Here is a 13816-nt window from a genome sequence, read left to right as displayed (position 1 = left end):
TTTTGTTTTCAAAATAAAATTGCACTCCTCATGACCGCAATACCTGCAATGACCGCAGTAACATCTGTTATATCCGTAACCGCGATAAATGCAATGCGATTGAAAACCAACCACAATCGCAATTTAAATCCTTGCCACCTAGGGTAACCGGGCTTATGAACAGATCTAATTACGAGGACTTGGGGTAACACAATAATGAATAAGCCATGAAGAAGAAACAAGCATATATGCATTATATATTTAGCAGCATAATCAGTTCAGAACAAAAACAATGAGACTCAGAACACTTTACTTCAGTGTATCTTAGAAAATTGAACCTGATGCTAGTGTTGAACAATGAGAAGTAAGCATTTAGTTACCTGGAGAATGAATTATTTAAGAACCAATTTCCAGCAAGAATATTGTGACCAAATCATGGGAGAAAAATGGGCTCCATTTGACGTTTCATAATATTTCAGCTCTTCGTAGCATCCGATCTCTCATTTTGGCATGTCTGAAGTATTAAGTTACAGTTCATTACGCAGGCATCAAGAAGACCATGATTCCAAAGTTTTATCATGAATAACTTCCAACACCTGAGTAGGAAAATACATAACATTTCAAATAATTTATCAAATATAACAACAATCTCTAATTACCATTAATAAGAAAATACATTTCAAACAAAGTTTTAAAATACGAGCACGAGTATCTCACTTGCAGTATCCAAAGAAAATGTTGATGAAATGTTGCTTAAAAAGGGTTCAAAATGGATTTCTATGCATACCATTCAGAAGCCAATCTTTTGTCTACTGTTAATTAACCGAACACTTCAATAACTAAAATTTGAGCAGGCATCGGCCGTTTACAGTTGGTTTTTACCATCTCTATCTGCCTAAAAATTGGTCAACTCCAATTCCATGACTCAATGTAGTGGTTATTCTTAATTGTTGGCAAAACACAACTTCAGCTGTAAAAAACGAAAGAGTTAAAAATTTTCAAATTTTTTCAAGAACATTACCAAAACAGAGCAGGTGATTGGACCAAATCCGGCCCGTGGTGTTTAGAGAAAGCCTCACATGCCCAGGAAACGTGACCATCAGCCAGAACCCTGGCGAATGAATCAGGAGACGATTTTAATCAGAAAGAAGACCACAAGAAATCAGTTCTATGGGGTGCCAGCTCAAGTATTAGAATCTTCTTATAATTTCTTGATATACAACATCTAGAAATGGTTAAGGGAAAAGAAAAGTAAATGACAATTATGAATTCAATTGACAAAAGAAGGAAAGAAAGCTTCAAGGATTAAGCAAAGACCACCTTTGCTTTCTAACAAATGAGTTCCAAAGATGCATAAGCTGCTTCTCATCTTTGCTAACATCCACAAAATCATCAAGCATTTGTTACAAATTGTTTCTGTTGTTATCTCTCACTTCTTAGAAGTTGAAAAATCAGAAGATTTGGTTAGAGACGCATCGAGTGCAAGGACCAAGAACAAATTAATGTTCTTAAAATACAAGCAAAAATTTGAGCAAACTATTTCTAGTTAAGACAAATGAAAAGAATTGGTTGTCTAAACAAACAAATCACTACTTATTTAATGACTCTACTTCTTTCCTATGATAACTGAAGATTTTAGAAACCCAAAATAGTAAAATTCTTGTTCAAAGGTTCTTCTGGCGCCAATCAAGTTGAATGATTTAAATACATTTTCTTTTCTTTTTAATTACATACTTGTACTCGCAAAATGCTAAAATACATTTCTTCTAGTCAGTTCAATTACCAAGTTAAGAATTTTATGTCGTTGACCGCTGATCCAGTTTTTCCAACCATTTTCAAATGCCACATCGAAGAAATTATTAATAGTAATAACAGTTTTGCCTCTCAATTCACTGCATGAACACTAACTTGATGTTACTTCCTTGTTATAATTCGACTGCCTGAACTTAAAATGACATTACACAAGAATCAAGGAACTCCTTTTTGCACTCTGTTTCACAGAAAGAGAATCACGAAAATAAACCCTTCCAAGTTCTAATGCACTAAAAAATGCTAGAATTCCTGAGTTGCACAAAATCTAAAACTTAGGCAAGCGTTTTGTGATAATGAGAAGGTCGGAAAAAACAAAGGAAATATTTAGATGCAAAATTGTAACTGTACCCTGCGATCTTCAAGATCAGCAATGTCATCATAAACTTCGTCTTCACTGTCTCTATCAGACATTACTTGGTCCATTTCCATTGGCTTCAGGTAAATAAGCAATTAAAACTTTTCAGTGCAGACAGAGAAATAGTATTATAAAAAGAAAACAGAGAGGTCATGGCATCACATGACGTGGATATTAATGAAAAGTCCCATATTATAATTAACCTAAGCAAATAGCTAAAACTGATCACCTGAACTCGGTGTGAGTGAAAGAATTGGCGTTTCAGCAGGAGCAGGGGGCTGTCAGAGGACAACATTTTGAAACGTTAAAAAATAAAATACTAGCATGCCTAAACTTTGGCGATTTAAGAAGGCAACACTTTCTATCAGCAAACAAAACGTAAGGGGGATGGAAACAAAATAAGAAGTGCAGAAAGCACATTGAGCAATGGAATAAACACGAGAGAGAGAGAGAGAGAGACTATATAAAAGAAAAGCTCGCTGCAAAATGGAATTGACCGATGCAAAAATTGCCTTGGAGAACATACTTCCTAGAATCATATCGTTCTGCCACTATTTTCCTTATTTTCGCAGGAAGAGCTGCTGCATCAGTTACAGAATGGGCCATTGCAATTGAAACTCCTGGACCATCAGAACTAGTTGCAACCTGGGCAGGACACTCAGTTGTACTAGCATAATCAGAGGCATAGTTTTCCCGACCATGCCATCCATTCTGCACAACTTTCTCAATAGGAATTGACTTGAAAGCCCTCTCACATTCAGAGAGTTCAAAAGTTATGTTCAAGAAAGGTAAATATGGACTCATTTTTCTAGTATTGTTTACTTATAAGTTACAAAATTAAATTGGTGATTTCAAGATGTAAAGCATTAGCAGTTCCCACACTATTAATAAAAGACTAGCATTAAACATAAAGACAGACAAAAATAAAAATGAAAAGGTTGCTAGAAAAATTACCATCATCATTCTCCAGAAATCCATTCTGCCTGCTGCTTTCACTGACCATTTTGGGAGAGTCCAACTCCAAAAATTGTACATTGACATTCTTCGCGCTCTGCAGATGGCTTGTAGACCTAAGTCTTCGTGGTTTTCAGCTGCACATGCAATTCCTTTTACCATTGAGCTAATAGAATTTATTTCTGGCAAGAAGATTTCATAGCAGTTGAAAGAAGCAAGATGTACCCAAATAATTATACCCTACCAGAAGCAGAAAGTTTCTACTCGTGGGTCTACTCCATTTGCCAAAGCCTGTAATAATGGCAGGATATTAAAGTTTGAGAAGTCAATCATGTTTTTTTGTCTGGTCACACAATTGATTTTCTAAAACTTAGAAAAGACAAAATAAAATGATATTTATTTTCAACTTCAACCATTGTTAATTATGAACAATGAACCACCCCATACCAACAATCATTAATTGCACTTGTTCTCTAAAGTCTAAAATTACATGATATACCATCTTAGATGGCAGCAGGATTGTCACTTATACAAATCTAAGCTTCCATGTGAATCTTGAAGGAACATGGAAGGAATTTTTTTTACCTCAGATATTAATGAATCAATTTTCACAGAGACATTCACAGCTTGATACTCCTCTGTTATCAAAAATATAGACATATTTTCAATAGTCTATCTGAAAAATCTCAATTGAATGGTGAGTGACTTTAATATTTCAGCTACCAACCCAGAAGTCAAAGTTGAATAAATCTTGTGATGAGCACAAGTGATACCGCAGACCCTGTGAACAAACATCACGATGGGTCGTGTCAAACGAGCTTTTCACTCCATAAACAGAACTAGTTATCTATGTAAAATGAAAATCAGAAAAATGTTTGAATCCGAAAAATTGCAATATTTGGAAAAAAGAAGAAGAAAAGATTCATACGAGAAGAAAATAATGCTTAAACACATATGACAATGAATTTTATCAGTGCAAGGAAATTTAATTAGCACTGGATCCTGTTGTTTTCTCTTTAGATAAATTGAATTTTGATACAATGTGAGATAACCTATCAAAGTTATGAAAGAATCACTCAAGATAAGTGAAGAAAACAGATGAGCATCCACCTTAAAACTTGCACATTGCATCAAGCAAAAGGGGAAAGAGAAATCTTCAGTTACTGCAAGTTCAAAAGTTTTGGAAAGAACAGGGGAATTAGAGCTCAGATAATCAATTTTAGCTAACAGTTTAAGCAATTATCATGTACAATGCAAAGTTCATTAAAGATAAAGAGATCAGCCTTCATTCTTTTGTAGTATATTTTCATAATCCTTATAGTTGAAAATTACAATTCCAGCCCTCAACCTACACTATCAGATCCTAGTTAAGTTGACAACATGATAAGTAATAAAGAAAATGCATAATTGTTAGAAATGCATAAATTTTCTTTCCTTTTTTCTAGGAAAAGAATTTCATAGCTGTAGTTATTAAGTAGGTCAATAGAGCAATACACCCGCACTCCAGCAATCAGTATCAACTTTAGTTAGTAATTTGGTGATATCTTTAACTCTATTTGTATTTTGGGAAAATAGAAGTCATCTGTTTTTCAAAAGTATAAATGGAAAAAATTTAGGGGCTATGCTTAAAATTTTGAAGAGTTGTAGGATTTTGAAACTGTCTCAGGGCATCTGTCTTGAAGACAATTCTTCTGGTGCTAAATTTTCCCAACTGCCCACATCAAATCCTTCATCATGCACCAACCTGGAACTCACTCGCATTATGAATCTCACCTAAATAATAAACATTCACTTTCCCTTTATAACAAATTTAGTTATGAATAAGGATTTTAATTCAAACATCAAAGAACCATGCTACTTCTCAGAAGCGAGAAATAGCATAGAAACATATAGTTCCCACTAAATAACCATACTTGCCAACCTTAATCACATAATCCTCACCCAAGGAGAAAACAATCATCTGCTCAAAGAACTAGATTATTTCAGGCTGCTCTTATGAGGGATCTCTAGGTACTATGAGTCTATGATTATTTCATATATATACACACACACACACACACATATATACACACTTAAAGTTTTCTACTAACAGAAAACTGAAGCAGATGGTTACTGGCAAAATTAATAAGCTGATATCATACTTCAAGGTAGGGGTGAGATCGGTTTGGTCTTGTCTGATCGGGTTAATTGGATTTTCTAAACCGTCTGTTTTAATTCGGTTTGATTCTCAGTTTTTCCATGCTGATATTTGGTTTCGAATTTTCTGACTTTATTTTGAAAAAAAATGGATTTTTTTTATTTTTCTACATTTATTTGACAAATTTTCAAAGTCATTTTCGTAAATATTTCTACAAAAATTAATTTTTCAAATAAATAAAAAAATTAATTATTCTTATATAATATTTTTTTATTTATTTTCATTATTTGAACTTCAGAACACTTATTTTTCCATTATAAAAAAATATTACATTAAATAAAAATTGACTTCAGTTCAGGTGATCACATTTTTAAATCTTGTATTCCATGAACCATCAAAACACTTTGGTTTAGTTCAGTTTTCGGTTTGGTCAGGTTTCTTATCAGCCCTAATTCAAGGAAGTAAGAAAAGTTCAAAGTGTTACTTCATATATCAAAAGCATAGATTGACAGGGAAGTTCATACCTCTTTTTATGCCTCGCCTGTATTTTGTATTTCAGACATCTTCTAAGAAATGAAGGCTGAAGCAGAACATGATATTTGATTAACCATCAGGCAAAATAGTAGAAACATGCTATGAGGCATACCTCCTCAAATCATCAAATTAAGGTTATGCAGTTATGTGACTTATAGGAGAGATTAACCAAGGAATATATTTGACCAAAAATAGTTGAATATCTTAGCAAGAATTCCCAAATGGTGAAATACAGAGAATGCAATGTTCAGCAAGAAAAGCATAGTATTACGTTGTGTAAAGCACGGCGATGAAGAATATTGTATAACTCAACAGGCTTGCAATATACTAATAGATTCTCTACAGCTGTATCTGTTTCCACTGCAGACAAATTTTGGTGGCACATGACCTGCAGTCCAAATAATCACATTCTCATCCTCACATCAGCAATTATATCACAATAATAAGAAGAAAATAGGGAAACATGCATCAACACTATGATTTCCATTGTATGCAAGGGTGAGCAGTGATACATATCAAATCGATCTTTTGAAAAATCTATGCAGATTAACCAATCAACCAGCTAATAAGCCAAAAATTCTGGATTAGATTTAAATATCCCAAATGAACGTAATGAAGATGAATATGTAGACCAAGCCAAATTTGACGAGGATGTTAATACACAGGATTCATTAACACGGCAGGTTTACCCCAATGCAGATGTCACAATTTCTTTAGCAAACATCAAGAATTTAAAAGGTTTATTCATAGGGTTTCCAATGAGAATCCATATCAGCTCAGCTCCTTGTAGAATAATAAAGTTAATGATTAGCGACAAGTTAACAGCAAAATTATGTTTCTATTTCATTGTTTACATAAAAGATAAACTACAGCTCATACAGAAGTTGAGAAACCGAGTGCTACTGTTTTACCTAGAAAATCTGTTGTTTTGCTTTGCTCTCACATATCTAGAGTTAAATGGAACACGGAACAACAACCCTTAATTAAACCAATGAAGAACTCTACGAGAAGGAAAATTTCATGATTTAACAAAATTCTAGGCTAATATAACAGAAACCCTAATTCATCAGGAAATTCATAATTATTATTCTGAAAATAAAACCGATAAGAAATTAATTTTCTTTTTTAAAAAACGTCAAACTGTAACCGAATTTCATGAAAGAACAGACAAATTAGCCTACCTTCATACCGAGAGAAAATCGAAGGGAAAAACTAACAAAACCAATGCCAGAATTTGAAAGTAAAAAAAATGATATAAAAAAATCTTAAACAGGATAAAACAATAGACGAAGAAGACAAATTAATATAAAAATCATTTGTGACTGCAAAACAACATAATTTTTTTCCTTTTTACCAAGATTAAATTGGATGTAACGAAAGATCTGGAAAATTGCCGGAGAATTTGGAATTGGCGGTTTCTGAATTGTAGGAAGGGGAAAATTTGTTCTATAAAAGGAAAAGTAATAAAAAGGATAAACAAATAATTAAACGTCAGTTTGTTTGTTAGGTTTCTTTTAACGGGAAACTGTTACAAAACTCGATCATTGTGTCATATTTGACTTTGAACGATGATACGGCAGTGTCATTGTAATTTAGTAATTATCATGATTTTGAAAAGATAAAAAGGCCTTTTAACTTAAAATGAATTTTATGTTCAATTTAATTACCTTTTAACAAGTGTAAAGACTAATAAATGATGAAAAATCAAGAAAAATTATGTATCTTATCCCTTCTTGGCCGTGAACCACCATAGTTAAGGTAAGAATTTTTTTTTTCATTTTCAAGCTTATTTAGTTATTTTTGGATCAAGGTGTAAAATAATGAATTAATCTACATCAAATTCTCTATCATTTGGTATATTATTCTCCCTTGAAAGATTGATTTCATGAAATTGGTGGATGAAGGGGAAGTTGAATTTTGATAATTTAAAGTTGGATTTTTATATTAATGATGTAGTACAGTTGTTTCCAAGTATGTGAGATGATTAAAACTACGTAGAAATGTTATTTTAAGTTTCATCCAACCTAGGGTTTACGGAAGAATTTGTGATTTTGGATTGAAATTGATGTAAAATTAATTTGAATTGCTTGGAAATGATATTGAGAAGTTGTATTCATGCTTGAATCAAGTTGGAATCAAGACTAGAATTATTCTAGGGTATTCGGCCTAAGGGGAATTAATTGAGGAAAATTATACAAAATCTCCTATGGGTTAGAATTGATATTAGAATGATTCTACATGCTTTGGACAGTTGTTTGGACCAATTTGGAACTTGATGAAAGTTTAGGGACCATTTGCATATTTAGGAAAAATTGGGAATTCAAGTGTAATTGTGAAATAGATGAAGTACTATGTTGAAAATGAGGATTAGAATGTTGATTTTTAATGTTGGAATGTTGTTTTGGATTAATTTGTAAGTTTATGAAAGTATAGGGACTATTTCATATAAATTGACAATTTTAGGGATTGAAATGCAATTGTTTAATAATTGATATACAATGCTGAAAATTTATATTGAAATGCTGATTTTAAGTTTAGAATGATGATTTGGACCATATTTCAAGTTTGCTAAAGTTAGGGGACTAAATTATGAATGAGGGAAAGTATGGGAATTAAATGGCAATTATGCAAGTTTAAAAGCACTAGTTCGAATACGATATTAGAATGCTGGAAATTTGGTGTTTGGAATCAAATTAAAGTGAAATGGAAAAGGACTATTTTAAATAAATTGCAAAGGTTGAGATGAATTCTAAAAGAATTCACTTTATGGTTAAATTATGGAATTTGAAATTAAGTTTGGAAGTATTGGATGAATTTGATAATAAAGGACTTGAAGTGTGATTTTTGGAATATTACAGTCAATAGTTATGTTGAGAAGTATTGTAATATCCCAAATTTTAACTAGTGACTAAAATGTAAGTTTTGAAATTTTGGTGACTAAAATATAAACTATGTAAAAGTTTAGAGACCAAAATTGTAAATTTTAAAAGTTATATATTTTAGCCCATAAATGAACAATTTGGCCTAAAACAAGAATTTTCATGGGAATTATATTTTTGGTATGAGATTTGTGTTAAAAGTTATAAAGCGATAAAATTCGATATAGAAATCAAATAATCGGATCAAGTCAGAATTTCACGCAAATTTGAAGGATGTTATTTAAGGATTGGAATTGTTATTTACATATTTTCTATTTGAGAAATTTAGCTTACATTAGTGTAATTTTTCAAATTTGTCTGAACAATGGAATTTTAGTGACTAAAATGTAATTTTTGAAAATTGCATAGCCAAATTAGAAATTCAAAGCCAAATTGGTTCACCTTTAACTATGGGATATTTTAATAGAAGATATTTTAATGTCAATTGGTAATTATCATGATTCATTAAGGGTGAAATTGGATTTTTTCATAAATTGAATTTTAAATTGAATTTTATTAGAATGGTGCCAAGTGTTTTTAATTGATAATTACAAGAACAATCAAAGGAATTTTCAACTACTTATCCTTAATTTGGCCGAACCTCCATAGCCATTTAGATAATACTTTTTGATTTTATTTTCAAGCCTATTCGATTGATTTTTGGATTAAGCTATTAGATAGAGAATTAATCTACGTGTGATTCTCTATCATTTGCTATAAATATTACATGATGATCATACTTATTTTAAGATATTGGAAATTAGGGTTTTTGTAGGGTTTATGGATTTTGAAGAATTGATGAAGGATTATTATGTTTTTGAGGTTGGAGATTAATTTTAAGGCATGTGTGATAATTAAAATGATGTGTAGAAGCTTATACATCATTCGACCATATTAGGGATTTTGTGAATGTTGAGATTCTGATGCAGTGTGAAGTGATTATTAGAATAACATGATTTTGATGTAAGAAAGTTGAATTCATGCTTGAAATTGAATGGAAATCAAGCCTTAGGGTCCATAATATATTGGGTCATAGGGGAATAAATTGGGGGAAATGTTGAAAAATTTCCTATGGTCTAGTGTTGATATTAGAAGTGTTCTATGTGATTTAGAGATCAATTAGGATCAATTTAGAAGCTTGAAATAGTAAAAAGGGTTATTTAGCAAGTTTTGGGATCTTAACGTGTAAATGTGCTAATTAAGGAACTTAATGTTGATTTATAATATTGAAATACTGGAATTTTAAGTTATAAAGTTGGTTGGAGCCAAATTTTAAATTTACCAAATTTAGTGGTGGAATTCGAAAGGTCTTGATATTATAGGGATTTGTTTGTGAATTTTAAAATGTGTTGGTATTATTTTGAACAAGAACTTACAATGCTGGAAATTTGTTTAGTATGCTGATTTTTGAGTTTAAATAATGAGTTGGGATTTAATTACAAGTTTATAAAGATGGATGGTTGAATTCGAAAAGTCTAAGAAACTTTGGGATAAAATTTCAAGTTTGTGAATGTTAAAGTACTGATTTGAGGATCTTATTAAGATGCTGGAAATTTTATTAATGAAGGTGAAATAGTCATAATGATGATGGGATATTATGAAGTTAATGGAAAAATTAAGGTCTAGAAAGAATTAATAAGTTTTGACTTTATTGTGGAATTGGAAAAAGTTGAAGGGTTTACGATGATAATAAATATTTTTGTAATTGAATGAATATTTTTTGAAGTTTGAAATTATGATGGAAATACAATTTATTTTCATATTGATTTAAGCATCAATTTTATTTATATCGAATCCTATATTTAAGCTTAGATTATGTTAGTTCAATACTAACATATAATTTGAATATTTTATGTTATTATATTATGTGGTCATACCACGATAAATCTAGTGATCCAAGTAACCCGAAAGGAAGGAAAAAGTGCGGGATTGATAAGACTATCATAGAGAAGGTTCAACAGTGTGGCAAAGGTGAGTGGTTCAACAGTGTGACAAAGGTGAGTGCATATTTAATTGGCATAACGTAATAAAATAACTCTAACGTTTGACTGTAGTGGCAAATATACCCGTATCATTTTTTGACACATTCGTCCACTCAACGTTTAATTTTGGGTCAAAAATACCCTCGGTGGATGGAAACCGTCAGTTAACTGACGGTCAACGTCTGATGCTGATCAAGCATATACACATAGACGTAGATGCCGACATGGAGTGTCCATGTCAGAGCTCATGATGACGTGGCATTGCCACATCATAATTTTTAAAAATGAAATAAATAATTATTATGATTAATGTATTTATATTTAATTATTTATGACCAATAAGAAAAACCCTTAAAAGAAGAATAGCGTAGAAAGGGAATCGAACATGGGTAATTGCTGTGGAGTGGCACGAGTTTTGTCACTAAACCAAGCTTATTACTTGATTAAATAATGTATTGAATGTTATCTAATAGATACTTAATTTGAATTTAATGAAAAAAATAAAACACATGTTTATAATCTCACTTATACCCGATTATTCCCAAAACTCCTTACATCGATAACTTTGTGATTGTGAAAAACCAACATCTATGTTTCTATTACAATATGAAACAAAACCACCAACAATCCAAGCGGTTCCAGCAGGAAATCCAGCAACCAACCAGAGATCAACAATCTCTATTATATAAAAAAGGCTAAATACAACAAAAATATCTAAAATAAATTGCAGAATCTATTCTAGAACAACTAAGAAATAATCTCAAATCACCCTCTAAATACATAGGAATCCTGGAAAAATGTTTAAGATACTCTATCAAAAACAAATACATATCCTACACTTGAGCAAGATCACTTTTGGACAACTTCAGTACATTTCTACATTAAAATCAAGCTCAGTATCTTCAAAAAGGAAAAACAAAAAGCAAAAGACTTACCACAATGACCATTAGAATCGACCCTATCATTATATAACCTATTTATAGAGTACGTGAAATAGCACCCAACATTCAAAGCTCTCCCTTCCTCCTTGGGTACGTATCCTCTCACCGTTTTTGCCGCCTTCTGCAAGCATTGCCGACACTCTGCCGGCATAAGGCTCTCCCAACACTGCACCAATGCATACACCCCATCCATCCCGACCACCCCAAATCTATTTCTTCTCAAAGCAATACTCGTTACATTCCCGATCGTATGGTCAACGTTTCTCAAATAATCATGTTGTTATATTCTCAAAGCGCATTGAGTGTCACTTATCATTTTATCTAAAACTTCTCTCGATCTTACCATTCCCAATTATTTCCAAAACAAATTGGGGTTTAGGGTTTTGTTACCACATTCCTTAATTTTTTTCAAAATCCTTATAGCAAGAACTTCTAATCGACTAATATGATGTAATACATAGTAATTCTGATGAAAACAATAAAACACGTATAATGCAATACATAGTAATAATATGTTTTATAAGAATAAGAATTGTCTATAAAGGATTCTTTGAAATGTTCAGAGGTTACCCAAAAAAAATGATCAGAGGTATTTTTCGAAAATTTTATACTTCCAATGGTGATTTTATTTTCAAAATAAGGAGCTAGGTTTGGGGTTTTACCTCTAGTTTTTAAATCCCATAATGGGGTTCCCTTGGTCTATTTCCATAGAAGTGATGGTTTTAGGGCATTGAGATCTCGTTTCTGTTTGTTTAGAAGAAGAGATAAGGGTTACGTCATTTAAGGTTTGTTTTCAGGTTCACCTACTCATCGTGGAAGCCGACCGGAGTGAATATGGCCACCAAAGTATGGTGGCCAATGAAGCATTGGGGGGTTTTGAAGAGGCATCCATTTGTGTGGAGGAGAGAGCTTCAGAGATGAAACATGTAATACCTCGAATATCGAGTCAGTGACTAAATTGAAAGAATTTAAAATTTGGGGGATTAAATTGAATAAATTATAAAGTATAAGAAATGGTTTAAAAATTATGTTTAAGACCAATTAGTAAGAATGGAAGAATGAAAGGGCGTTTTGGTCCTTTAGAGGGAAATAGGTTTAAAATTCATTTTTAATTAGGGTATTAAAGAAAGGAGAAAAAGAGGAAAGTTGAAAATAAACTAAGTCATATTCTCTTCTTCTTCCCCGTTGCTCGTGCTCTCCTCCATAACCAAAGGTAAGAATTTGTTAGCCATTTCTGGAGGACATTATGGAGCAAGATTGGAACAAAGTTGCTATTCTCCACGACATGTCATCCACAAACAGATGGACAAACCGAAGTGGTGAATCGAGTGATATCAACCATATTGAGATCTGTCATAAAAAAATCAATGCATGGGAGGAATGCTTACCACACATTGAATTTGCATACAACCGATCTGTCCATTCAACAACGAAGATGTCACCATTCGAGGTAGTATATGGATTTAATCCTTTAACACCTTTAGATCTTCTACCTTTGCCGCATGAACATATAGTCAACAAAGATGGCAAGAATAAGGTCGAATTCATTAAGAAGATTCATCAACAAGTCCGAGATAACATAGAGAAGCACACAAGACAATATGAACAACAAGCCAATAAAGGACGCAAGCATCTAAAGTTGGAGGAAGGTGATTGGGTTTGGGTGCTTTTGAGAAAGGAACAGCTTTCTTCACAAAGAAAATCCAAGTTATTGCCAAGGGGAGATGGACTGTTCCAAATCATCAAAAATATCAATGATAATGCATACAAGTTGGATTTACTTGGTGAATACAATGAAAGTGCAACTTTCAATATTTCAGACCTCTCCTCATTTGAAGACTATGATGATTTGAGGACAAATCGCTTAAAAGAAGGGGGATGATGTGATTATGACCACACCAACGGATCCTGAAGTCATGCCTCAAGGACATATCACTCGTGCAAGGGAAAAACAATTTAGGGAAGTACTTTCTCATAAGTGCATTCATGTTTTTAAATCCTTTAATGAGAAAGAACCTTTAAATAATATGTTATTTAATATATTGTAAGTTGATTATTAAAATAACCTATAGTCCACATCTTTATAATATGCACATTATTACTTAATAATAATTTATATACTTAACTTAATTTCTATGTCTTTGAATATAGGTACATTCGGCCACACCTAAGGGAGCTGATTTGAGTTGAATGATGAAAGCTAT

The 13816-nt window shown here is 32.2% G+C and overlaps 1 protein-coding gene across 1 annotated transcript; it reads right to left on the bottom strand.

Moving 5' to 3' along the window:
* On the bottom strand, positions 1–7205 carry LOC120163521 (polycomb group protein VERNALIZATION 2-like). Its single transcript, XM_039173440.1, has 13 exons — positions 7126–7205; positions 6043–6159; positions 5762–5817; positions 4211–4263; positions 3828–3881; positions 3686–3738; positions 2673–3391; positions 2376–2424; positions 2140–2223; positions 1300–1379; positions 1001–1090; positions 360–575; positions 1–43 (listed from the first exon to the last, which is right to left on the bottom strand). Exons 7-12 carry the CDS (start codon positions 2948–2950, stop codon positions 455–457), a joined length of 702 nt encoding a protein of 233 aa, XP_039029371.1. The 5' UTR covers positions 2951–3391; positions 3686–3738; positions 3828–3881; positions 4211–4263; positions 5762–5817; positions 6043–6159; positions 7126–7205; the 3' UTR covers positions 1–43; positions 360–454.
* Between the last annotated feature and the right edge of the window lie 6611 nt (positions 7206–13816).

The sequence above is a fragment of the Hibiscus syriacus genome, unplaced genomic scaffold (genome assembly GCF_006381635.1).
Source record: "Hibiscus syriacus cultivar Baekdansim isolate YM2019G1 unplaced genomic scaffold, ASM638163v2 tig00111458_pilon, whole genome shotgun sequence".
NCBI classification, from domain to species: Eukaryota; Viridiplantae; Streptophyta; class Magnoliopsida; order Malvales; family Malvaceae; genus Hibiscus; species Hibiscus syriacus.
Note: the sequence above shows the minus strand (reverse complement) of the source record. Positions and strands in the feature narration are given on the sequence as shown.

What these genes read in the sequence shown, in the direction of transcription:
- LOC120163521 (XM_039173440.1), bottom strand. Translation starts at nt 2,950, where the DNA reads ATGAGTCCATATTTACCTTTCTTGAACATAACTTTTGAACTCTCTGAA. An exon ending in TTCACTCACACCGAGTTCAG is followed by an intron (nt 2,224 to 2,375) that starts GTGATCAGTTTT and finishes ATTTACCTGAAG; the next exon opens with CCAATGGAAATGGACCAAGT. An exon ending in TCATTTGTTAGAAAGCAAAG is followed by an intron (nt 1,091 to 1,299) that starts GTGGTCTTTGCT and finishes TTCATTCGCCAG; the next exon opens with GGTTCTGGCTGATGGTCACG.